The sequence below is a fragment of the Vigna umbellata genome, chromosome 7 (genome assembly GCF_029865625.1).
Source record: "Vigna umbellata cultivar VRB3 chromosome 7, Vumbellata_1.0, whole genome shotgun sequence".
NCBI lineage: Eukaryota > Viridiplantae > Streptophyta > Magnoliopsida > Fabales > Fabaceae > Vigna > Vigna umbellata.
In genome coordinates this window covers 26,018,986-26,045,819 of record NC_142171.1, presented here as the reverse complement: position 1 = coordinate 26,045,819, position 26,834 = coordinate 26,018,986, and the positions used below count along the sequence as shown (strand labels likewise).

General features: G+C 28.7%; 3 protein-coding genes across 3 annotated transcripts; all 3 read left to right on the top strand.

Moving 5' to 3' along the window:
- The first annotated feature begins 798 nt into the window (after positions 1 to 798).
- Positions 799 to 5,368, top strand: LOC124820550 (uncharacterized protein At1g28695-like). Its single transcript, XM_088094915.1, has 3 exons — positions 799 to 993; positions 1,461 to 1,856; positions 4,569 to 5,368. Exons 1-3 carry the CDS (start codon positions 844 to 846, stop codon positions 5,073 to 5,075), a joined length of 1,053 nt encoding a protein of 350 aa, XP_087951041.1. The 5' UTR covers positions 799 to 843; the 3' UTR covers positions 5,076 to 5,368.
- Positions 5,369 to 8,834: 3,466 nt separating this feature from the next.
- On the top strand, positions 8,835 to 11,754 carry LOC124831954 (uncharacterized protein At1g28695-like). The gene is made up of 3 exons (XM_088095484.1): positions 8,835 to 8,993; positions 9,637 to 10,032; positions 11,121 to 11,754. The coding sequence occupies exons 1-3, from the start codon at positions 8,844 to 8,846 to the stop codon at positions 11,640 to 11,642; spliced, it is 1,068 nt and encodes a 355-aa protein (XP_087951610.1). The 5' UTR covers positions 8,835 to 8,843; the 3' UTR covers positions 11,643 to 11,754.
- A 7,468-nt stretch (positions 11,755 to 19,222) lies between these two features.
- LOC124827242 (RNA-binding (RRM/RBD/RNP motifs) family protein) lies at positions 19,223 to 24,915 on the top strand. The gene is made up of 12 exons (XM_047300252.2): positions 19,223 to 19,818; positions 20,886 to 21,445; positions 21,533 to 21,622; positions 21,739 to 21,978; positions 22,524 to 22,745; positions 22,824 to 23,103; positions 23,196 to 23,533; positions 23,669 to 23,778; positions 23,855 to 23,958; positions 24,047 to 24,123; positions 24,220 to 24,316; positions 24,521 to 24,915. The coding sequence occupies exons 1-11, from the start codon at positions 19,479 to 19,481 to the stop codon at positions 24,313 to 24,315; spliced, it is 2,457 nt and encodes an 818-aa protein (XP_047156208.1). The 5' UTR covers positions 19,223 to 19,478; the 3' UTR covers position 24,316; positions 24,521 to 24,915.
- Positions 24,916 to 26,834: the final 1,919 nt, after the last annotated feature.

The window sequence follows — 26,834 nt, the reverse complement described above, 5'->3', positions numbered from 1 at the left end:
TTTTTCTCTTAACATATTTGCTATGATTAGCATTGAAATATTTGATCTCTATAGTTGTAATAATTTCTATACATAATTTTAGCTATATTAAACTTTTAAATCTAGAAAATATGTAGAATTTACCATTTTAATTAGGATTTTGAGGGTAATAACCCCTCTATAATATTGTACACCTTTACTTATTTTGTCATGTAATATATCTAATTTTTAAAGAAAACCCACCATATATTTTTTAGGATAGAAAAAAGTGGTCCATTATAAATGAGTGGCATGACCCATGTAGATTCAATTATTAGTTGTTTTTTACTTTTAAAATTAATTTTATCTTTCGATATTATTGTAAAACTATTTCTTATAACCTGATTTTAAATTTATTGTTTCTTTCTTTTTATATAAAGAAGCTTAAATCCATTATTGAAATAAATTACAAATATTACAAACAAAAACAAACTTATAACATTTCCCTGAATACGAAGTTAGTATGACATAATTGGCCACAATCAAATTCCCAAAATAACTGAAAATTGAATCTTTTACCATAATATGATAACAAAAACTGTAGCCAATTAGGACCAAAAAATAATATTCTTATTATGATCACAGAAATAGCATTCTTAAACTGTGTAATCAACCTACCCACTGCATACGATACTCTTCTTTTTTTCTCTTTTCATTCTCCAACATTCAACGTTGAACAAAAACAATAACATATGACTTTTCTACCTCCAAAGCCACCCTCCCTAAGAAAAACCACCAATATATTATATAATTAATTATATATATATATATATACACATCTTAAGAACTCTACACAAAAGGCATATAATATAGATATAGAGAACAATGGATAACCCTAAACAAACTTTTGGGAGTTTAGCAGTTGTTCTATCTTTGCTTCTTGCTGTGTTTATTTTGCTGTTCCATTGGTCCTCCTCCATCTCCAATGAGTTAGTCCTAATCCACAAGGAACCACCATGCAAGCAATCAAACGTTGTAAGTTCAAATCACACACATCTTCTTCTTTTCTATGAAAATTGTTGAATTTCACCTTTTAAACTCAAATTCCTCATAATTTTTCCTCTGTTTTTCACATATTAAAAACTTTCCCTTTCACCTTAAAAGTGTTATATCCACAAATCTTTCTCAGATAACTCTGTTAAGAAGTGAACTTTAAGTCTAACTCAACTTCACAAAATTGGCTTAGTTTGTAAAATAGGTTTGCATTCACTTATATATTCTAAATTGACTTATCTCTAATCGATACTTGACTTTCAACGACTACTTAGAAATTTGGACATATTTTTGTATTTTTGGATATATAATAATTTATCTTTGTAAGTCTGATTTGGATTGGAATGTAAATTCCCAGTCATATACATATGTATATATGTAAGGAGTTTGATTCTCTTTTTAGCTGTAACTTTTCATGATTTTGATTTTGCCTTATATATGCACTGTAGAAGACTTCAGACATTGAAGAATGTGGAGATAGGCTTGATTGTGCTTTAGCAAAAGCTTCAATGGGAAACAAAACAGTGATAATTGCTGTAGTGAATAAGGCTTATGTTGAGCAAGATGTGGAGAGTGAGAGCACCATGCTTGATATATTTCTCAGCAGTTTTTGGCTTGGAGAGGGAACAAGATCTCTCATTCATCACATTCTCTTAGTTGCTGTTGATCAAATTGCCTATGAAAGATGTCAGTTTCTGAAACTGAACTGCTTCAGATTGGAAACAGATGGTGTTGATTTCGAAGGTGAGAAAGTTTACATGTCTCACGATTTCATCAAGATGATGTGGAGAAGAACACAGTTCCTCTTGGATGTTCTCAAACGTGGCTACAGCTTCGTTTTCACTGTATGTAATCCTTTCCATTTTCTTGCGTTTTTGTTTTTATTTCAGATTATTCCTGGTTAATTACGTATAACATCAATTTATATTATAAAAAGGTAATATTCAGTTTTATAAAATTAAATCTTACTATCATGTTTGTGTCTATAGAATTGCATAGTGAAAAATTAAGTTAAATTCTCTTTTAATTTTTATTATTTAAGAGTTAAATATATTTTTAGTTCTTATGACATAAAATTGGAGTCTATCTTTTTCTAAAACTTTAATATATTTTGGTTTTAATTTTTAAAAATATTTTTCTAATTTATTCAATTTTAAAATTTGAAAATTAAAATATATCAATACAAACACAAATTATAATTTTGTATTTAATTTTATGAACTATAAACATATTTAATTTTTATTTATATTTTTCAAGAATGAAAATAATCAAATAAATTAAATTTTGAACAATCTTGTATTATGATTTTATTGCAGATTTAAAATATAATTGATATATTTAAAGATAATTTATAAACTAAATATATTAATTAGTATTTTTTTCTGTTTTATTTGATTGAAGAAAAATTAGAAAAAAAAAATGAGAGTTAAATGCCAAAACAAAAGTTCAAAACTCATAAATATATATAAAGGGAGACCTATGGTATATATATATAGTAAGAAAGTTGAATAGTGTTCGTTCTTTTGGTTTTTCAAATGTGAATATTTGTTTATTTTTGCATAACGTCACACCTTTTCTTATTGTGTGGTGCACGTAACATGTCTTAGTTACGTAAGTTGAAATTTGAACAATATGAAAATTTGAAGATTCGATCAATTAAGGGAATGATTTATAATTAACTTAAATGGGTAATAATTAATGTTTAATTTGACAAACTTTATTTTTTTAACTCATCCTTTTTCTTTCTTTGTTAGATATTGATTGCATGCATCAACTTTTTTAAGATACTAAATATTCATTTATTTCATATTATATCTGTTATACAATAGTAGAAAAAATTAATTAAACCAGGAGGAGTGAATCATATCATATGGTTAATTAATGGAATTGCTATATTCAAATTAAAAGGCAATTAACGTTATTTATATTTCTGATTTCTACAAATCGTGTTTAAATTTTCATTTTAAGATGATATCTGAAATAATATTATTTAATATTTCATCCATCTCATATTACCTTTAAAAAAAATTTAGCCTCTAATCAATATACTGGAAAAAGCTATATGACAGAAAAAAAAAGTTATGAATAATAGTTTTTTTTTTCAATTATATATTCAGTTATATTATAATAAACCTGAAGAAATTATTGAATTTTTTTTTGTATTTTTTAAAAATTTATATATTTTTTTACATCACTAATTCAATCGTGCATTGTTTTAAATCATTTTATACAAGATTTTGAACTGTTTCCTTCTTGAACATGTCATACTTAGTTACGTAAACGTGTAGACATTGTTAGGTTTTACTGTTGGTTTTGTTGAAAGTTGACCTTTAAATTAATTATAATAATTCCATTATTGAAACATATTCAAAATATATATCTATCAATAAAAACTTATTTTCAGAATTTCTATTATGAAAAGATGGAAATGAACTTCATCAATAAAATAAAGTAAAATACCGATCCATGATGAGTAGAAAATAACAGATTAAAAATTTTATAGTCAAAGATAGTGAAGTTTATGATTTTTTTTAATGATATCAATAAGTAATATTAGAACATGTTTGGATGTTGAGTTTTGAAAAGGACCACGATTTTTTTTATAATTTTGATAAAATCAAACAAATGATTTAAAAAATTAATTTATCCTTTTTAAGACAATTTTAAAAAAATAAATAAATTTTCACCTTCCTTTTCTTTTCTCTATAAAATGCAACCCTTAATCTTTCTCACAAACTGTTTTTTTTATTTATTTTCATTTTCATATTAACAAAGCAAAATTCATGCTCCGAAAAATAGTCTAAATTATTAGAGAACAATTACAAATACGTTCATATACCTTTCCAATTTAAAATTGAATAAATTTTACAATCTTAAATCGAGAACTCCTAAATTTAAATAAATACTTTTTTATTTTCTTTTAAAAGATCTACTTAAATATATGTTCTACAATTTTATTTACTAATTTAAATTTAAGCATGTTAACAAACATAAAATATTTAATTCACATACAGGAAAATCAGAAAATGAAATTGACATAAAGAAAAAGCCCTAATAAAAGGATAAAATGTAAATAATCCAAAATTAATTGAATAACAAACCATTTTGCATTTGTTAAAAAATAGATTTTAAGTTTAACTCAATTTTATAAAACCAATTTGTAAGATGAGATTTACACTTCACTTATATATTTTAAATTAGTCTTATCTCTAGTTGATGTGAGACTTTCAATCGCATATCCATACACATGTTTTTCAAAGTTTACTTTATATAGAATTTAACTTTCAAATTAATATTTTCATCATGCACGTAATATTAAGAAAAATGCCTCTTTAACAATTTTTTTGATAACTTTTTTACAACAATCTATATGGTAGCTTGTGATCGGTTCGTTTCAAATATACGAACCAATAAAATAGTGATACATAGTTTATTGTCAAAAAATTGTTAACAAAAGTTGTTAATATCATGGTCGTGATATTAAGTATGAATTCTTGTTTTCTACCATGTTAAGTTGGAGAGAGAACCAGACAAATAATGTAACATGTTTTTGACAGGACACTGATGTAATGTGGCTAAGAAACCCATTTACAAGATTGAGTTATAAGAATGTGATAGAAGACCTTCAAATTAGCACAGACATGTACAATGGTGATCCTTGGTCAAAGGAAAACCTACTCAACACTGGATTTTACTTTGTGAGGACAAGCAACAAGACTGTCTCCTTGTTTGAAACATGGTACGGTCGAAAGGATAATTCCACAGGAAAAAAGGAGCAAGATGTGCTTCTTGACCTGATCAGAGGAGGTATTATTGAACAGTTGCAAATTAGGGTTAGGTTTTTGGACACCCTTTATTTCAGTGGATTTTGCCAAGACAGTAAGGATTTTAGGGCAGTCACCACTGTCCATGCCAACTGTTGTCGGAGCATCAATGCAAAGGTAGCAGATATGAAGGTTGCCCTCAGTGATTGGAAGAAATTTAAGAGGTTGGAAGCTAATTCTACAGTGAATCCTCAATGGACTAAGCATGACTGGTGTCAGCAATCTTGGAGGAAGACTTAGAAAAACAAAGGCTAACCATCATCTTGAGTTGAGTGACCTAACACAACCCATTTTTTTAAGAAGCATTTGTCTTAATTTAAAGGTTATTACTATAATTATGAGTTTTTTTTGTACACTGTCGTGAAGAGAATTATAACTTAATAGGAAAATGTTTATGTTGATATGTTGTATAGATTATGCATTGGCTGACCTATATAGGGTTAAGGATGAAAAATAGAGACCTTTTCATTTTCTATTTTATATAAATATATTTAGTGATTTCATTGTGAAATTAATACCAATGTTAATAAAAAAATGTGTATATTGTTGAAAATCTTTTATATTATATAGGTATATACAAATCTATCTTTACAAATTAGTTTTATAAAATCAAATTAGATTTTAAAGTTCAGTTGAAATATGATATCAGACCGATTTAAAATTTATTCTAATAAATTTGTTTTTTATTGAGGCTATTATTTTTTTAAAGCAACTAATATATAGATGAAAAAAATTAAGGCATTAGAAATGTCTCATCCCATTTACAACAAATATCAATAGATATAAATAAGGGATGTGAATATCACCTGGGTCTACTCCTACCCAAATCAATACAAACAAACCTATTTAAACTTTGAGTGTAATCTATAAGCAACATATAACAAAAGATGTACACCACAAAAGCCTCAAGTCTAAATTACTCCTATAGAACATCATTTCCAATGAAGTGAGTAAGAAATAGTTTTCTTTTTGTATTACTTTTTTCTTTTTATGGTTTCAAAATACAACCACTTTCTTTGCAAAGAGATTGCATAAAGAACTTAACAACGTAATAACAAATAACATAGTTGCTGGTAGCAGAGGTTAGAATGAAAATAAATAATTACAATATAGTTTTTGGGACTCCTATTTTTAAATCACTTTTGAACAATTTCAAGACAAATTGGATACAAGTTTTTGGATATAAATACCAATCAAAGGATGAAAAGTTTTCTTTTTTTGATATCTTGTTTCTCATCCATGTCCAAATTTTTAATTTTGTCATCCCAAATTTTTTTTATCATCCCTTTGCCCGTTCTTAGTACAATTGCATTCTTATGATTCCATATATTTCTTATCATAGTCATTCATATAACCTTCCAAATCTTATTACCTTTTATTATATCCATACTATAGGCAAACAAAATTGATCAAAATTGTAAAGTTTGGTTATGTTGTGTTGTTATTAATCCTGACCGCTAATACCAAGATTCTAGGAAAGGTTAGGTACCGTATACTCAAAGAATAGATATTGAATTGATTCTTCATTTGTATTACTCATGGCACAAAAATTGCAAAAAAAGATGTATTCCTTTTTTACCTAGATTATCTTTTGTGACGATAGAGTTGAAACTCACTCGATAAACAAAGTGTAATGTTTTAGGGATTTCTTTTAATTCCCATATTATGATGTAAAAGTCCATTTGTTCCCACTGTCATTATTTTATATGATATTATAACCTAAGAATATCATGTTACCACTTATCAGATCGTTATCATATCACTCACAAACATTTAATAATCTCGCATTCAGCATGAATATGTCTTAGCATGAGTTAAGATTAAAGTTAATTTTTTAATATCTATTTGTTTGATGTCTTGGGTTAGCCAATGAGTTATAAATACACAAACAAAATTACTCCATCATGTTTAAAAGAGTGAAGGATTTGAAATGTAACATTTGATATTAATAGTTACATCATGGGTTATAATCTCATAAACGTAATGTGATCATCATTTAGATACAATGGTTGGTCGGTTAATTTAAAGGTTATGACAAACTTCTTTTTCTTTTTATTGGCAAGTGTTAGTTGTTAGTATTTTGTTAGAGGAGGAGTCAAACCAACAACCTCTCTCACTCTTCTTTCGAAACGCTTTCAAATCCAACCTTATAGCTCTCAAATGTTAGTGGGACGAGTTGAACCCACAACCTTTCCTATCCTTCCTTTCAACTTTTGACAAACTTATACTTTTATTTATGGGTTGAAAAGAAATGTTTTTATAAAATCAATCTTCATTTATACTGGACTAATAGGTTGAGGAAGAGAAAACCTCGATCTACGTAAATCATATGGTCGATAACACCTCGGTCAACACAACAACATAGGAGGAGATACTCAAGCATCTACGTAGGCAACATGATAAATCACATCTAAATAATGGTGAATTAAAGAAAATTAAGCAAATTAAGAAACCATAAAACTAGGTAAGCCTATGAACCCTAGGCCTAACAAACATGGCCATGCATGTACTATATATAGTCACTGTTCATGAGGATGTCAATAAAATCATTTATTACTATATTTCATTTACAACACATCTCTAACATGAGCAACGGATTACCATTGCAGACTCTCCTGTTGAGAAAATCAAGGTATATTAGAAGAGGACTTATCGTTACAGTTGGCAGAAGACATCTCGACCTGAAAAACAAGGAGGAAAGTAGGAACATGTGCATCTGAGTACATCTGAGCCAAGCAAGAACATATGCAAATGTTATAAGTTATTTAATCTCATTTCTATATATAACTCATTATAATTCGTAAATTTTACACACACATCGCTTTGAAACTAAATTATAAAGTATTTTATTCTTGCACTGAAAGTCATGTAAAACATACTCACATGTACATATACATGTTATATATAGTCCATTGTAAAAATCCATTTATCACATGAAAAACACTCCACGTGTCATTTTGCTAAGGAAGTCGTTATATCACTTCTATAAAGTACAAAAACTAAATACTTTATAATTTAGGGAGAAAACACAGTTGTTTATAATACTGACTCTCTTGTGAGCGTCAAGTATTACAATTAAGGAGAATATATAGTAAAATATTCATCAAACATTTTATTATAATTAATAGTCTTTCAAGAAGAAATATAGAAATATATATATATATATATATATATATATATATATATATGGAACCAATATTAACAAAATTTAGAAAAAGACTAGAAAAATAGAATCACTACAAGAATGTTACATATTAATTACCATTAAAGATTTGGCAAAAGAGATGCATTATTAAAGTCAATCAAATCATTTGTAACTCGACACAAAATAAAATATAAAAAATATAATAAATTAAGTCCACTTTAAACTAGCACAAATTAAAAAATAATTATAATAATAATAATATTAAATATTGTGTGAGCTAAGTAAATATTAGTATTTTTTTATTAATATTAATGTCAATAAAGTTGACACTATGTAGAGAAAATAAAAATATTCATGAAAGAGTGGGTCAAACCTACTTTAAAATAGATACAAGTTAATCCATAAATGAGAATAATAATATTAAATCTTGTATGGGTTAGACCCGCACTAAGTAAGTTGTATCTATGAATTAAAACATAAAGACACTAATAATAGAGTGGGCCAAACTCACTCTAGAACAGAAGCAAATTAAATAATAAATAAAAATAATAATATTGCTAAAAAGTATTTTTTATTAGTCCAGCTCACATTAAATAAATAAAAAATCAACGATAGAATGGGTAATACCCACCCTAAACTGAATGCAAATTTAAGTGAGTTATATTTATAAATTAATTAGGCCACGTCATTTATAATATAATAAAGGTTATTAGGCCTCAATGCTGAGTTTTCTGATTTCATTAATTACTTTTTAAAGTTTTTTTTTTCAATTTATTGAAACAACCACTCTCTCTCTCTCTCTCTATATATATAAATATGTATAACTCTCATTGTTGGTTTTTGTGAACAAAGATAAAAACACAATGAGAAAAGCGATGGAAAATCCTCTTGTTAGTTTGGCAACTGTATCAATTCTCTTCATTGGTATTATGTTGTTCTACCAATGCTTCTCCCATTTTTCCAACCAATTCATCCTATGGCAAAAGGAACCACTCTTAAACCAATCAAATCTTGTAAGTTCATTCAAATTTACCTTCTTTTTTCTGCATTCGTCTCAAAATATATCATATATATATATATATATATATATATATATATATATAAAATTATCTTCAATAAATAAGTTTTAAATTTAATTCAACTTTAAAAAATTAATTTATAAGATGATTATTCACTTATATATTATAAATTTGTTTTTGTCTTTAGTTGGTGTGAAATTTTCAATACATTCACTCACACAGACATATACACACACAAAAACACACAGACACACACATACAAACACACGGACAGACACACACACAGACACACAAACACACACATATATATCGAGTGTAAAATTAGACATTAATTAATGATTCAATAACAGTCAAATAGTGGGTGACACGTACTAGGATAAATTTCGGATAACTATAATACTATTTTAAAAACTAAAAGCCTAATTCAACTTTATAAAACTGACTTATAAAATGAGATTTATATTCATTTTATCATGTGGACTTAAGATTTTCAACATCAATTAGTTAGTTCTTAATCTAGTATGCATAAATCTGAACATCAAAATGTCATGAAAACGAGTGATCATCTTATAATCTTACATTATAAAGTGAAGTGTTTGAGAAGTTTGATTAGCTGAAGTTTGTGCAAACATTGTAGAACAATTCAAAGAGTGAAGCGTGTGGAGATGCCCTTGAGTGTGCTTTAGCAAAAGCTGCAATGGGAAACAAAACAGTGATAATTGCCGTAGTGAATAGGGCTTATGCTGAGCAAGATGTGGAGAGTGACAACACAATGCTTGATCTATTTCTCAACAGTTTTTGGCTTGGAGAGGGAACAAGATATCTCATTGATCACATTCTCTTAGTTGCTGTTGATCAAATTGCCTATGAAAGATGTCAATTTCTGAAGATGAACTGCATCAAATTGGAAACAGATGGTGTTGATTTCAAAGGCGAGAAAGTTTACATGTCTCACGATTTCCTCAAGATGATGTGGAAGAGGACTCAGTTTCTCTTGGATGTTCTCAAACATGGCTACAATCTCATTTTCACAGTATGTTTTATTTTTCTTCTTTTTTTATTATCATCAATTGCTCTTTTTTATTTTTAAGTATAATAACCAACAAATGTCTTTTAACTATATATATAATAACATTCAATAATTTTCTATTACATCATGTTTTTACAATACTTATATTAAATTAAAAATTCATTTCATACGTATTTTATATTCAAAATACTTATATTAATATGAAATTATGTTATGTCTCAATTAATTATAGGTATTAAAATTAAACTAGCATATATTTTTTGAAATATATTAAAACATAAATTATTGGGTTAAATATATTTTTATCTATTAACTTTAGTTAAAATTAGAATTACTCTCTTTTCAAAACTTTCATCCAACTTAATTCTTTAACTTTAGAAAGAGATGAAATTAATCATTTTAACCAAAATTTGTTAAGTTTATTTAATGTTTCAAACGTATTTCATAATAACAATTGAGTTGTGGTTTGATATGTTTTCTCTTCAAGACTAAAAACATATTTAATTTTAAATTATTAAATTATTTCATAATTATTTGTTCAATTTTAACAAAACTTGACATAAATGATTGCAACAATATAAAATTATAATGTATCTATTAGATTGAAAAATTTACTATTAATAGTTAATGTTTAGTAAATATATTATATCAGTGCAATTTCCAAAATAATTTTTTTTTCTTTCTTTTCTAATTTTCTTTAATTAAAATTTGAAACATTTTTCTCTTCTTCGTTTTCTTTCCATTTTACGTTACAATGGGTGAAGTCAAATGTGTTTAATTTATAGAATATACTAAAATGAGCTTACCATACCTAGATGTAAATGAAAATTTATTATGAAGTTGAGTATATAAGTACGTAATTAATGCATACAACTGTAATGTCAAAAAGGAAGTTTAATATTAAGCAAGGTTTAATTGCGCCTCTTATTAAGTTAAACGAATTATATTATTCATTTTTAAAGTTTAAACACCTAGCTTCTAATTACACATCTATGGTTAAAGTCTATAGAGATATTTAACCCTAAATACAAAGCATATCAATTCAAACTTCTTCTTTTTCTTCTAATTCTCATGCAACATTTTTCATATAGGACACAGATGTTATGTGGTTAAGAGACCCATTTACAATGTTGGGCAAGAATGAAACAGAAGACCTTCAAATAAGTTTAGACAGCTACCTCGGTGATCCTTGGTCACAAAACAATCCAATCAACACAGGCTTTTACTATGTGAGATCAAACAAGAAGACCATTTCCCTATATGAAACATGGTATGCACAAAAGGACAATTCCACAGGGAAAAAAGAACAAGATATTCTTAGGGACCTAATCAATGGTGGTATAATCAATAAGTTAGGACTTAGGGTTAGGTTTTTGGATACCCTTTATTTTAGTGCATTTTGCCAAGATAGCAGAGATATTAGGGCAGTCATCACTGTCCATGCAGCCTGTTGCAGGAGCATCACTGCAAAGGAAAAAGACTTGAAAGTAATGTTCAGTGATTGGAAGAGGTTTAAGAAGTTGGAATCTAACTCTTCTGCAAGCCCTAAGTGGAGTAGGCACACTTGGTGTAGCCAATCTTGGGGAAAATCAATAACAGTAAAGGGTAATTAAGTATCATATATATAGTTGCGTGAGAACATTCAACATATGTTTGTTTTAATTTATACAAGTGATAATGTTTGAGTTGTTGTATTTTGTACCATGATTATGAAAAAAATCAATAAATTTGAAGAGACAAAATCTTTGTCTTGATGTTCTCCGTGCAAATAAAATTATTTTCAAGTACATTACTACATTTTTATAAAGATAATGATACTTTGACAATATTTTTTTGACAACATTTTAACACCATTTACGTGTCATTCTGTGATTGGTCCATGTTTGTGTTTATGATTATTATTATTGATCGTGGAGAAATTTTGGATATCTAGCTGAGATTAAATAATTTGTGGTGATGATTTTTATATATGATGATTGTATTTTAACAAGAGCATATGATAGTATACGTGTTGAGAAAGATATACAATATTGAGAAAAGTGATCAATATAAAAAATGTTTGAGATAATCTTTTAGTTTCATGTTTTTTTCTTTTTTAAGAAAATCTTTTTGTAAAACAATGTTTTCTTGTTTGTTGAGATTTTCAATAAAAGAAAAATAAGTTTTTATTTTAATTATTATTTATTATAGATTTTACGAAACGATCATTTGCATTACCAATTGTCACACTCTCTAAATGAAGTCAACACCAATTCAATGGAAAAGACCGCAACAACACTTTTTTTAACAAATATAAAACTATATAAAGTTAAGAAATTTGAGAAACTACATTAAATAATTCCAACAAATATTGAAATGAAAAGTGATATTAAACCTAATTTGTAATAATAATCAACATTATTGATTTAAAATTTTAAACCAAAAAATATTTTAAAAGAGTTTTTCTCTACAAATTGAATTTAGACTTATTATAATAATGATAGCACTTAAAAAAGATGACATAATTGAAGAAAAGAATTTTAAAAAAAAGTAATATAGATTTAAATTCAATTTATAATTAAAATAATTTATCATTGTTTTACAGGTTATATCTAAATCATATAGATTAAGAATTGAATAATGAGAAACGGAAGAAAAATCTTTACACACTTGAAATATATTAATCGGTAAACGGGTATTGATTTAAATAAAATGATCTTGAGTTATAAAACTAATAAGTTTAGACAACTTAAGACATCTAATTTATATTTTTTATCTTGTACCTTTATGAGCTTAGGTTGGAATATTGTTCCACACGATTTGATTTTGGGATATGTTTATATATTAATTTTATTTTTGTTATTTTACCCTCTCTTTGTACTTTATATAATTTTATGTAGCGATTGTATTAAATAAGACAACAGATAGTAATATTGAGAAGACAATTCTGATAGCATTGAAAACATTTTATTCATATAATTTTTATGACAAAATTTAAGTTTTGTTAATTCGAGGTATAATTTAGACTTATAAAGTATGCACATATTGTTGAGTAACAAAATTATATGATGATGTATTTATGTAATTAGGTTATTTGAGGTGTTATATTATATCTTTAAATATAAATTTTGAATAATTTAGAATAGAAATTGATGAAAATCAATTAGGAAACTTGATGTTTTTAATAAAGATATCTTAGTTTTTCTTTTGGTTTCAGTTGACCATTTTGATTGGTGCATGTCTCGTTAATTAACGAAAAGTAAAAACAAAATATAATTTTTAAATCATATGTTTTAAAATTTTTATGTTTATCATTGTGGTGTTTTTAAAGTTTGAATATGATGAATTTATATTCAGGGAAAAAATTAATATAATGACTAGGTTTATCTAATATAGGTTCAGCTACAAGTCTCTATTAAATAACTTTAAGTGAATACAGTTAAACCTAACTCATTAACTCCTCCATTCTAATGTGAATATTAATAAATTACATTACACAATTTGGGTAATTCACTTTTGTCCCATTTTTTTTCACAAGTCAAATTGGATTTAAATTTAAATAAAATACATAATAAAAAAATTGAGTGATATTATTAAGGATCAAGTCATAGTGAATATTAAAAAATACACAATTACATATAATTTCTGTGAGTCATTCTATAAATAATGAAAGCATTGACTTGTACAAGAAATTATAGAACAACTTCTATAGTGTCTTTATTAATTAGTTTGAATTAGTAGGTAAAATTGAAAAAGTTTACATTCTTAGTTCAAATATAAGTCATTCTTTAATATATTTTTTTGTCAAATCTATAAATTATTAATATTTTAATTTTAGTACTTTATGTCGAAAGTAAGAGTCTTTCAATATCTTCAAAATAAGTAAACTCAAAGTGTTGTGCTTTTTATCATGATAAGTGTTTTTTTTACGATGAAAATTAATGTTCTTTCTTGGATAAATGGATTGTAATAATATCATAGATTCCATGTAAAATAAATTCATTGTTGTTTAGTGATTAAATCTGAGCTAAGTGTCAAACAGTGTAAAAATTTAGACTTCTCTCACTACTTTAATCCATTAAGTAAAATAGCTACTTGATTAAAATTAAAATTGTGTACAAATTTTAATTATTTAGAAAAATATTCTAATCAATTAAAATGGTATGAAATCCAACAACTATTTTTTTTAATCAATTGAGAACAATACCTAATCAATTAAAACAGTGTATAAATTTTAACTATTAAAATTATCAATTTTGTACCTTTGTTATATATATATATATATATATATATATATATATATATATATATATATATATATATATATATATATATATATATATATATATATATATATATATATATGCATGTATGTATATTTTTAATTCAAAAACTTTAAAAAGTATTTTCAAACCAATTCATTCCTCTTGAATTGTCTTTCAATTTAACAATTTAGTGTTATATATATTTAGTACTATACATAATATATTGTACAGGTTTGGTGTGTAAATTATCATTTAATGAATATTAATATTATAAATACTAATTCAAAATGTTTAAAGAAATTATCATTTCTATAAGACTATCACATGTTTAGTTTTTACGGTTGATCAACACTTTTGAAAACTTGTTTAATCTTAATGATGTATCTTGAAACTATTACGAGTGTTATAATTTACTTTTCAGCGTTTATGCATGAATGATTCATGCATTAGTTTTAGTTTGCATCACTATGCGATCAATAAATATATTATATTTGAGAAAACAACTTAAAGTTTTTTCAGAAACTTTTAAAAGTTATTTTACGATATATTAATCGATTATGTTATTTTGTGTTCGCTTTAACAAAAAAAAATGATTATATTATACATAATTAATTAACATAAATGAGATCACTATTATTTGAAACTTGATTCAAATAAAACTCCATTCTGATTGATTTGTAAAAAAAGCAATCAATTAAACTTTTAATATTAAATTTCCAAATTCAATTATGGACAATACAATCAATTATTCTTAAATATAATTGATTAGATTGGTTCTATATTAAATTATGTAAAAAAATCATACTTCAAAGTTAACAAGTTTTGATAATTTGTAATAAATTTTTTCTTATTTTTAAGAATTCTCCAACAACATGAAAAAAAAATCTTCTAAAAGATTTAAAGGAGTTTATAGAAGATGTTTGGTGAAATTCTTTAGTAGTCTCGTGTATTTATTCTTTTTGGATTGTCTATCACATTAAGTTATATACTCTTTTTGTTTATGAATTGGATGTTTTCTACACATAGGTTTGATGTTTCATTCAACAAACGTTTATGGTTTTATAGTTTTTTTAACAGGCTTTTAAAAAAAAGTTGTATATATTAAGTGATTATATATTTTATATGTGAAGTATGGTTGTAATATGAATTTCAAGGTAATTTTATTCATATTAAATGGTTGGTGATTGAAACTAAATGTAAACTTTTTATTAGAATTAAAATAATGTAGAAATATTGGTGATTTAATATAAAGTATATGTTAATTATATGTGTAAAGATTTAGAAAATAATATTTTAGAAGTGGTAATTGTTAGAAACTCAACTATATTTATATTAAAATGTTTTAATATAAATAGTTTTGTTATGAACGAGTTTTATTATTTTAAAACACATAAATAAATAAATAAATAAATAAATATATATATATATATATATATATATATTAATTAACAACTAAACATTCTTAAAACCTCTAAAAATCTCATCCAAACAATAAACTTACCTAGCTAGTTCATGACTCACTCAATAACTAAAGCTAAGGATGGCAAAAAGGGTCAAGCATGGCACCCAAGCCTCCCAGCTTGACAAAAAAAGTGGATCGGGACAACATTTTCAACTTGGGAACCGGAACAAATTCGATCCCATAAGCTCGCCAGCCCAACAAGTCAGTCCCACGAGTCAATCAGACCAACTTGGCAACCTGACTTAATTAAAAAAATTGAAACCACTTGACTCCTTATATTAACATAGCTCGAGAGTTCGATCATGGTTTAATACAACTCGATCAATGTTTAATGCAACTTGTCCAATATCTGAAACAACCTAGATGGTAGTCCGTTTAAGCCTTTTTAAACCTAGAATCAACCTAGCAGCTCTGTATGAACATGTTTTCATGTAAAATATAAAAAATTTCAGCTTGTTTCCGTATGATATTAGACTTTCGATGACAAAAAAAAACAAGTGAGCTAGCTTGACACCTCAAAAACCCGACAGCTTAATAGCGGGCTAGGTCGGGTTATATGGTTTAACCTGTTTTAAATTAGCGGACCAGCTTATTCTAGTCAATTTTTGGCGGGTCAATAGGTGGGCTTAAATAGCCTAGATTGACTTGTTTTTCCACCTCTAACTAAAACTCTCTGAAAATTTCTAATTATTTTTGCCCAACGCTACCCTTCGACGTTCAACAAGCCCAATACTTGCTCAGTGAGAGCACCCCTAATGCTCTCAGGATTTAATTTGAAGAATTTCTCCCAATAACTCTATATGACACCCAACAACAAACAAGTTAGTAATTTTTTTTGACTTTGATGTTGCTCAGTGACAATACTCTCGTCCAACAACCACCAAGTTAATGAGTTTTGTAACTTTGGTGTCGCTCAACAATAAACACCCTCGCTCAATGACTTTACATAATGCATACAACAAAAGCTTTACAAAATGATAGTTTTAACCATGCCAAATCCCACTTTCAAGCTTCATACAAGTTATTACCAAATTCAGATTAACCAACTCAATATAGGTTAAAATTTACAATTGTATTAATTCAATCCTGAAACCACATTCATCCATGCATACCATAAAAAACTCGCAATCTTAAATCATTATAAGAATGTAACTAAATTAAAGCATTTAATTTCATTGTCATCAAGTATCAAACATACCAATTGAATCCCAACAACACTAATTTAGCACCCACACCAAAATTCAATGAAGAAGAAACATGTAAGAGTAAAAATTAGCTTCCCTCATTTGTATAACATCTTTAATTGCTCTAAAATATCAACACTCCTTTAATCTCACATAATGCTCTATCTACACATAGGAACCTCATATTAATGATCAAATTATACAATTATGATCATTGGACAACAAAGATTCACATTGATGACTTATAGGACACATGCAATCGAAAGAAGACTACATGAAAAAGAGAAACAAAAAAGAGACATAAAATTCACTTACTCAAATGAATAATATGATCGAATAAATAAGAAGAGCTCATAATGTGATCAATCCAACCGTATCTAATATTTGAAAAAAAATTAATAGAGGGTGAGAAAAAGCAAAAAAAAAAAGTATAAAACTCTTGAAAAACATTCTAGAGAGATAATGAGTTTTTAAAATAATAAAACTCATTTATTCAAAATATATTTATACAAAAACCTTTTATTAATATAAAAATAGATCTTATTATTTTAAAAGAATCACTATTATTCTAAAAATTATTTTTTAAGTCTTTACAAAATAAAAAGAAAGAATAAAATTAATAAAATAATTATTTTAATTTAAAAATATTAATTAAAAGTCAAATTTAAAAAGTAAATGTGAAAAAAAGAAATCTCTTTATATCTTTATTAGTGAAAACACATGGATTATGCATGTGTGTTCACATTTTTATGACAATAAAAAATAATAAAATTATTACTATTATTATTATTTTTATTATTATAATTATAAAATTAAAATATTGATTTTTTAGATAATTTTATAATAAGAAATTGGTTAAGTTCGAAAAAAGGTAAAATAAAAAAGGGTTAAACTTAAAGAAATTATCACTTAAAAACTAAAATTGATAAAATAATTATTTTAATTAAAAAAATTATTTAAAAGATAAAATTGGAAAGCAAATATGCACACCAAAAAATATTATATATATATATATATATATATATATATATATATATATATATATATATATAATTTTGGGTATGAATAATAACTAGCATAAATAATTATCATAAGAAACTTGAATTTGATAATTATGACCTTTTTCAATTTGTAGGTATAATTATACCTATTCATACTTTATAAGAGTAAATATTTTATGTATTTTTTATTTATGTTACAATTATAAAGAGGTTTTAATATCTTCTTGAAATGGGATAAGATAGTATATTATTATTCTTTCAATTCTATTAAATTAATTTTTATATTAATTAGATTGTTGTTCATATAATATGTAGAAAGATAATAAACCTTTTATTCTTGGTATCATTATTTCCATTAATAAACTTCTTATTTTCTTTTATGAAAAAATCTACATATAGTTATGATTAAAATTTTTAAGTAAAATTTGAAAATATTTTAAAAATATATTATACTTATTTTTATATTTTGATAAAAATATACAAATATTATTATTGTATAATTATAACATCAACTAATAAAAACTATAATTTTGTTATATATAGTTGTTATAACCTTAATATAAATTAGAGTAGTACTTTTAAATAGTTTTATTATAAAAAATATTTGTTAATTATACTTTTATTATTTTATATAATTAATTTTATGTAGGAATTTTTTACAATTTTACAAGTTAATTATATACATTGTAGAAGAAATCATTTTATATTATTTTATTTAATTTTCTAAAAAATATTATAGTTTATTTGTAATAAAACATACCTTGGTCAAGATTCTAATTAATGTTTTAAAATATCACATTAAAATAAATTATTAAATATATGCATATTGACTCATTAATTTTTATTTGTTCCTTACAGACTTATATAATGATGATATTCCATCATCACATTAACATAATATTATTATTATCGAAACCTACATCAATATTTTTAGAATTAAAGTAGCATAATTACCTGAAAAATGACTTTTTTTAAGAGAGTAAGATAAAAAAAAATATGTAATTACAAAAAAAATTAACCCTTAATAAAATAAAACTATATAATAAAAATGTTACAGATTCAATTTATATAATTATTGGTTTGCCATTATTTTTATTTTAAAAAATTATTAATTTAGTTAGCTTTTTATTAATTATAAATTAAAACAAAAAAAAACTTCTCCCTAAATTAAAGTATTGTTTACCGTACTACAATTTTTTAATAAGGAAAATATGAAAAGATATTGTTTTCTAAACTTTTGTTGGAATAATCCATTTCATAAATAAATAAATAAATTGGCGTAGTTGTCTCATTCTATCTTTTCTATCAAAATCTCCTTCTCTCTCTCTCTCTCTCTGTTTTAGGGTTTTGTATCGATTCTTGTTATTTAGGGTTTTCTCATCCCTTTCAATTCCCAATTCTGGATCTCTAGGGTTTTCTAATCTCTCGGGTTCTCTAGTACTTCGATTTCACTTTTTGATTTCAGCGTCTTCCTTTTGGGTTTTCTCAGATCTCTCAATCTTATACGACTGTTCAATTTAGGGCGTTGTTCCTTCTATCTAAGCTTTAGTTTTCAAGAATGCCTCCGAAATCGACGAAGCGTGGGTCCGCGTCAAGCGCCTCAAAGAGGGGTGGCAGAGGGGGCAGGGGAATCTCCAAGGGTGCGCATAGCCAGCAGCACCATGAAGCTGCGGAAGAGGTAGTGAAGGTCGAGGAGAAGCAACCCATTGTTGTTGCTGAGGAGGAACAACCCAAGGCGATGGAAGAAGAGCACCCTTTGGTTGAAGAGAAACAGCTTGTGGTTGAAGAGAAGGAATCTGTTGTGGTGGTTGAGGACAAGGCTATTGATATGAATCAAATGGCTCCGGAGGCTGTGGAAGAAGCGTCCCATCTTGCTAATGGATTGACCGCCGTGAAAAGTAAGAATTTTTTCTTTTCTTTACGCTCTAATGATCGAGCCTTTTGGTTGTCTAATTTTTATATTTTTTGTTTGGCTGAGGATGGTGGTGGTGTTGTAGTTTAGGCTTTTGGTTGTGATGCTGAGTTGAGTTTAATTGCTATGGTAATCAATATTTTTAATTATAATTATGGTTCTTGATATTGCATGATGATGATACTCAATACTTTTGATTGCAATTGTGATTTTGGTTTCATTGTGGTTCTTGATATTGTAAGAAATTGGAAAAAATGGGATCATTCGTGGTTGGAGTTGTGGCAATTGTGGCTGATGGAAAATTGCCCAATTGCACCTGCCCATGTGGTGACAATTTCACCCCAGTCTGTTGTACTGGGTGAAATTTGGATAAATTTGGTGCTGAAAAACTGGGAAAAATTTGCCGCAGTTTTGCTCCAATCCTTGAAATTGGACAAATACAGGACCAACAATTGGAACAAATCAATGCCGCATGCAGTTGCTGTTCTTCTCTAATCCTTGATATTGGGTAAAATTGGGATATATGCGGCTGATATAGCGCCTCTCAAGTATAAAATCATGTTTACAACAAATTGGTTTTTGAAACATTGGCCCAAATTTTTTGGGGTTCTTGTGAAATTTTGTATTGTTTTAGTTGTTGTTTGGGTATGTTAATCTGAATTAATGTTGGGGCTGAATGTTATATTTGATAGATGAGGGTCATAAGGTACCGAGGAAATTTAACCTGATAGTAAGAGAGCTATTTGAAGAAGTATTTCTTTTATGTGTCTTTAAATGTTAGTAGTTGTTCTTTCTCCTCTGTTGCAGTTGTTGGAAATTGAGATGGGGGGCTATTCAATGAGATGCATGTGCTTTGACGGTGATAGTTTAATTTTCAATTTGTTTTGGTTCAAGATTTTTGAGTTCATTTGTGTGCTAGTCTGCTGTGGTGGGAATAGTTTTTACCAGAATGACGTGATTATGGAGTATGGACTGTGTTGATTTAATGAGTACTATGGCGTTGGAAAAGTTTTTTCTGTTCTGATTGGAAACATTTGAAATGTATTATTACAGACAATGAAGAGGATGTTAAGGAATCCATAGATGAATATGAGAAAGATGAACGCTTAGATTTGGAGGATAATGATCCCGAGTATGAAGCTGAGGAGTATGGTGGAGTTGATTATGATGAGAAGGAAATTGAACAAGATGAGGGTCATGAGGTGGGCAATGAAGTAGAGGAAGAAGAGGCTGAGGATAATTTAGGAGAAGAAGAGGGTGATACAGGTGAGGAAGAGGTTGAAGATGTTCATGACGAACTTGAGGGTGAGGAGGAGCATGAGCATACTGGTGAGGAGCATGAGCACCCTGACTTTGCTGATGTGGATGAAGAGGAACATCGAGAAGTTGTGAAAGAGAGGCGGAAGCGGAAAGAGTTTGAAGTTTTTGTTGGTGGCTTGGACAAGGATGCTACTGAGAGTGATCTGAGGAAGGTTTTTGGTGAAGTTGGGGTTGTTACAGAGGTCAGGTTGATGATGAATCCTCAGACTAAAAAGAACAAGGGATTTGCATTCTTGCGTTTTGAAACTGTGGAACAAGCTAAACGAGCTGTGTCAGAGCTCAGAAATCCTGTGGTAATTTTTTCTTTTTAATTTTCTCCATGATAGGGTAGGCTAAAAAGGATGCTGTGTTAAATCACATTTTTAACACCCCAATTTCAGATTAATGGCAAACAATGTGGTGTTACTCCTAGTCAGGACAGTGATACACTCTATTTGGGGAATATATGCAAGACATGGACAAAGGAAGCTGTAAGTTAATTTTTATTTTCTGAGTTTCTGAACTCAGAAACCAAGTTGTTTGATAATTATTTTTTTAATTCAAGTCTGCTGTTTTTTCTGATCACAAATGAAACTTCTGGTGCCAGTTAAAAGAGAAGCTGAAACATTATGGAGTTACAAATGTTGAGGATTTGACCTTGGTAGAAGATACTAATGATGAAGGAAAGAACCGTGGGTTTGCATTTTTAGAATTTTCTTCTCGTTCTGATGCTATGGATGCCTTTAAGCGGTTGCAGAAGAGGGATGTAGTATTTGGAGTTGATAAGCCTGCAAAAGTTTCTTTTGCAGATTCTTTTATTGACCCGGGTGATGAAATTATGGCACAGGTATTTTCTAAGTCCAATTCCTTGGTTTAGCAAGGGTTTTTCAACCGATCCTGTGTATGTTGGTTCTCTGGCTTTGTTCAAGCTTCTTTGGGTTGCTGTAAAATGGGTTCCAACACCATTGGTGGCTTCTTTTTTTGCTGTCTATATTGTGGATTTTGGATATTGTATTATTCTTGTTACTTAGTTTCAAATTCTATTAACATTAGTTGTGAGCATTTTCACACAATTTTCTGCAGGCTTGGTGGTTACAATGTGTTTGCTTTAGCAACATCAATTTAAAACTAAACTCTTTTTTATATAAAAGAAGCTATTTTTTTTTGTCAGCAATAAAAATTATTAATAATAGAGCACAACAAAGGGCTACCTCAACCCTTTACTTGGATTGCTTTTATGGTTGATAATTTAATTGCTAATGGCTCTGCAAATTTTATTGAGTTTACAGTCATAGTGATACTTTATTACGAGGGGATGAACTATCCATATTGTGGTCTCGTGTTTAGAAGCTAGTAGACCTCCAATCTACTGATAATGTATTTGTGTTGCAGGTTAAAACTGTGTTTATTGATGCATTACCTCCTTCATGGGATGAAGATTATGTTCGTGATCTTCTCAAGAAATATGGAGAGATTGAAAAGATTGAGCTAGCCAGGAACATGCCAGCTGCACGTAGGAAGGATTATGGGTTTGTTACATTTGGCACACATGATGCTGCTGTAAAATGTGCTGATAGTATTACTGGCACAGAGTTGGGTGAAGGAGACAAGAAGGTCTGTCTTGGATATTAAACAAACTGCTTATATTCTTAAGTTAAATGAGGCATTTTATAATGGGGTTTCTTCTTTCAGGCAAAAGTTAGAGCAAGGTTGTCAAGACCACTTCAGAGAGGTCGTGGAAAACATATTAGTCGTGGTGACTATCGTTCTGGTCGAGGATCTGGAATGATGACGAGGCCTTCATGGAGCCGACCTGCTCCTCGTACTTTTACTCGTGGTGCAAGAGGAGTTGGAAGTCGTGCTCCACCTGCCAGACCAGTTAGTGTGAGAGATAGACGCCCTATCATGTCCATACCTGCAAGAAGTAGGCCAGTGCCTCCTCCATCTAGATCTTATGATAGGAGACCAGTTGGTATGTAGTATTCAGTTTGTTTTTTACTAGTTGATTTGGTTTTAATGATTGTTTATTTCTCATGAAAAAATAAATTATTTTATTTATCTTAGCACCTGCATATCCAAAAAGTAGCATGAAGAGAGATTATAGTCGGCGAGAGGATATACCACCTCCAAGAAGTAGAGTTCCTGTAGATTATGGCTCAAGGGTGGCTTCTGAAAGAAGACCATCTTACAGGGATTATCCTGCCCGTGGTCCTGGTCCTGGCTACTCTGAGCTCCCTAGAAGCACATCTCGGGCTGCACCGAGGAGGGGTTATGTGGATGAGGGATATAGCCAAAGATTTGAGAGGCCTCCACCTCCACCTCCTCCCCATATAAGCTACCGTGAAGGACGTCCCCGAGATTATGATACTCTGTCTGGCTCAAAACGTTCTTATGCTGCTATAGTGAGTATTGTTTGTTTAGTTATTATAATTTGTGTAGTTATTATGAGTATAATTGCTCTTTTTTGTAACTGGATTTTGTTCTCTAATTATTAAATGAAATCATTCACTTATCACTTCTTTTTTTTTTTCAATAAGGATGATGTTCCTCCTCGATATGCTGATACTGGTGCCCGCCAATCAAGAGCTCGATTGGACTATGACTATGGTGGTAGTGCTTCACAGTATGGAGATGCTTATGGTGATAGGTTAGTTGTTTGATGGTAAGGTTTTATGTTTTTATTCCTCCCTAAACTAATTATTGTCATTTAATTTATTTAATAGACTTGGAAGATCCAGTATGGGATATGGTGGTAGCAGCAGAAGCTCTATGTCTAGTCAAGATTCACATGGGATGTATAGCAGTCGACAGGGCATGAGTTATGGAGGTGATTTATATGCAATCAGTCTGATTTATTATTGTCTGCATCAGTATTTTGCTTCTTTTCTTACATTTTTGCACGTGTTGTTTGTCAGGTTCTTTTGCTGGTGGTGATGTTGGTGGCTTGTACTCATCAAGTTATGGCAGTGATTACATTTCCCGTGGAAGTGATGTAAATGATCCTGACCTTTCTGAGTCTGTAGGACATTGTGCTGTATATGAATGAGGTTTTATTTTATTCTTATGTATTGTTTTTCCTATGCTGCAGGTTGGTGGCAGCTCATATTCGTCAGTGTATTCAAGCAGGGGCGTGGGTGGTGGTAGCAGTTATATGGGTGGTGGAGGATCAGGCTCTTATTATTGAGGTAAGTCATATGATAAATTATCGGGATTGCATTTTGCAGACTATATCAGGATGCTTCCAATATAAGTGAATTTTTTTTGAGAGATTTCCCTATCCCCGAAATAGCATCTCTAACTTTTTCCCAAGGGCTGGTGAAGGTTGCACGCTGTGGTTACCAGTGAATTTGTCTATGAACAGATCTGATATAATAAAGTGGCTGCTGTAGGATGACCGTTGAAGCTTATGCGCATTGTGATGCCTACAAATTTGGAGACAAAGGAACATTGCTATTTATAGCCTTTTTTTGGAATTCATCGCAAAATCTAGCTCTTGTCAATTCAAGCTATCTTGGGTCGTCACTGGATGGATGTATTATCAGTAATTGAATTTGTGCTGTATGGACTGAAGTTAATTAGAGATGGAAAAAGTATTGAGCAGTGATGTGTAATTAAACCCTGATTTATGAAATCGTACTTGGATGGATACTATGACAGATTTACCCACAGCTCCATCTTCCTTTTCATTTGGACTGAGACCAGGATAGAGATTCTACTTGTTAGATTAAGGCTTCATGGATTTTTACCTGCTGAATTTATCAATAAGTTGGTTCTTTATTTTGAATCTCTAAAGAGATGTTTAGTTACTATGGATGGGTTACTTGTTTTTGCCGTGATTTGATCAGAACAGAAGTGAACTAATTAGTGCTTTGTTGAGCTAGTAGTAATAGGAGCGCTTCTTCAGCAATTAATGAAGTCAAATAATTAGTTTATTGGGTTTTATTTGACTTGGTGTCATCCTAAGATAGTAAAAGCATATTGCACAGGTAATATTTGTTGCTGCTATGATTTGATGCTTTTGAGGTTTTTGGGCTGAGGGGAACTTCAGGACAATGCTAAAGATGCATTGATATCTTTCCTTAGTTAACTTCATTGATTTCCATAAATCATTTGTACACTGACATGGACCTCAGAAGATTAATTGCCTTTGCAATATCTTGGGGAAATGCTACAATCAAGAGATTAATAGAGTAGCAGATGAGGGTTGAGAATCACCTGTTACTGAGTTTCTGAAGTGGAATTAATTATTAAGGCAGGTTCATTATGCACCTCTGGTTGTTACATCCTTCCTGCTTAATTGTAGCTATAAACCCTATCCCTAAGGCAAAAGTTGGCAAAGTTTATGATTTGGTTTTGATATTGTTCTATGTTTAAGACTTTAAGTGGGTGTTTCCAATTTCATACCCTGTTAGTATGGAGTTTCAAAAACTACTTTTGTTAAGGTTCTGAAGGAACTGAAGCCATTGCCTACGGAATGGGGTATTGCCTAAGTATGTTTTATTTGTGAGTTCGTTCGTTTAAGACTTCAAACCTTGTTAGGATTTGCGTTTTGGTAATTTAGATGATTTTTGGTATAATTTTGTTAGGATTTGAGTTTTGGTAAATCAGATGAGTTATCGTACAATTTGCTATTACATATAAACATGAATTTCTATTATCGTATGAATATTCTGAAGGGTCAACTCTAGAATTGTTAAGCTTCAGTTGTTAGGTGTCTACTTCAGTTTCTATTGCTCTCACATAGTGACTTCTTACATTTAATTATTCTTCAATTGGGTGAGTGAGGATGGTTATCTGCTAACCTAAGTTTTAGTTTCCAGTTTGTTCTCTTTCTCTCAGTGCAGGGTCTGAGATCTCTTCAAGCCCCGTTTGGTCACACTCTATGCATATATGGCACCCTTTTTTTTTTTAATTTTGGTTTGATATCTTCTTATATTTAGTTGGACACTGTCACAGGTTTTTGTATATCAATGTTTTTTTCGATTGCTCATGCATTGTTATATTGTAAACTCTGTTTAAACTAACATGCTCGGCAGATTCCTGCTTTTTCCGCTTATTTAGTGATGTATAATTATAACTAAAGAAAACAAGGTTTTTAGAATTTAAAATAGTCCTAGCAGTTAGTTTTTGTGGGTCGATTTTTTCTTCAGAAAATGTTTATTTAGTACCATACCTTTGTCATGTTGATGAATAAGAATTTGATCAACGAGGTTTTCCCATGACAACAGACACGGTAGATAAACAAAATTGTGTTGTAATTGACTTTTTTGAATTTTTGTTAGAAGAAAATCATACTCGATAAGATTTCCATATAAAAGAGTTTGTGATTGTATTAAATATTCTTATATTCTAATTCTGTTTTATTGCATCAATCTAAACTTGTAGCTTATATTGTATTGATGTTCATCTTCTACACAACCAATTATTTAGTGATAGTTTGTTTATTAACTTAGATGGCTTACAACGTTGGCAAGTTATGGTGGTGATAAATAATGTTTCAAGAATAAGAATTGATGTATTTCTTACTTAAGATAGTATCGTCAGTTTCAAATTCTGAACTATTTATGTAATGAAAGACAAGACAATTTTATTTGTTTCAATCAGATAAAATATTATGAATATGTTCTGATTCAAACTCAAAATTACTGATTAAAGTAAAACAATTTTTTGTTATATAATCTAGAAATATTAAATCTAAATCCT

Bases quoted from the DNA above. Each gene is read 5' to 3' on its own strand.
- LOC124831954 (XM_088095484.1), top strand. From the start codon at position 8,844: ATGAGAAAAGCGATGGAAAATCCTCTTGTTAGTTTGGCAACTGTATCA. The intron at 8,994-9,636 runs GTAAGTTCATTC...CAAACATTGTAG, and splicing joins TCTTAAACCAATCAAATCTT to AACAATTCAAAGAGTGAAGC. The intron at 10,033-11,120 runs GTATGTTTTATT...TTTTTCATATAG, and splicing joins GCTACAATCTCATTTTCACA to GACACAGATGTTATGTGGTT.
- LOC124820550 (XM_088094915.1), top strand. From the start codon at position 844: ATGGATAACCCTAAACAAACTTTTGGGAGTTTAGCAGTTGTTCTATCT. The intron at 994-1,460 runs GTAAGTTCAAAT...TATGCACTGTAG, and splicing joins CATGCAAGCAATCAAACGTT to AAGACTTCAGACATTGAAGA. The intron at 1,857-4,568 runs GTATGTAATCCT...TGTTTTTGACAG, and splicing joins GCTACAGCTTCGTTTTCACT to GACACTGATGTAATGTGGCT.
- LOC124827242 (XM_047300252.2), top strand. From the start codon at position 19,479: ATGCCTCCGAAATCGACGAAGCGTGGGTCCGCGTCAAGCGCCTCAAAG. The intron at 19,819-20,885 runs GTAAGAATTTTT...GTATTATTACAG, and splicing joins TGGATTGACCGCCGTGAAAA to ACAATGAAGAGGATGTTAAG. The intron at 21,623-21,738 runs GTAAGTTAATTT...TTCTGGTGCCAG, and splicing joins AGACATGGACAAAGGAAGCT to TTAAAAGAGAAGCTGAAACA.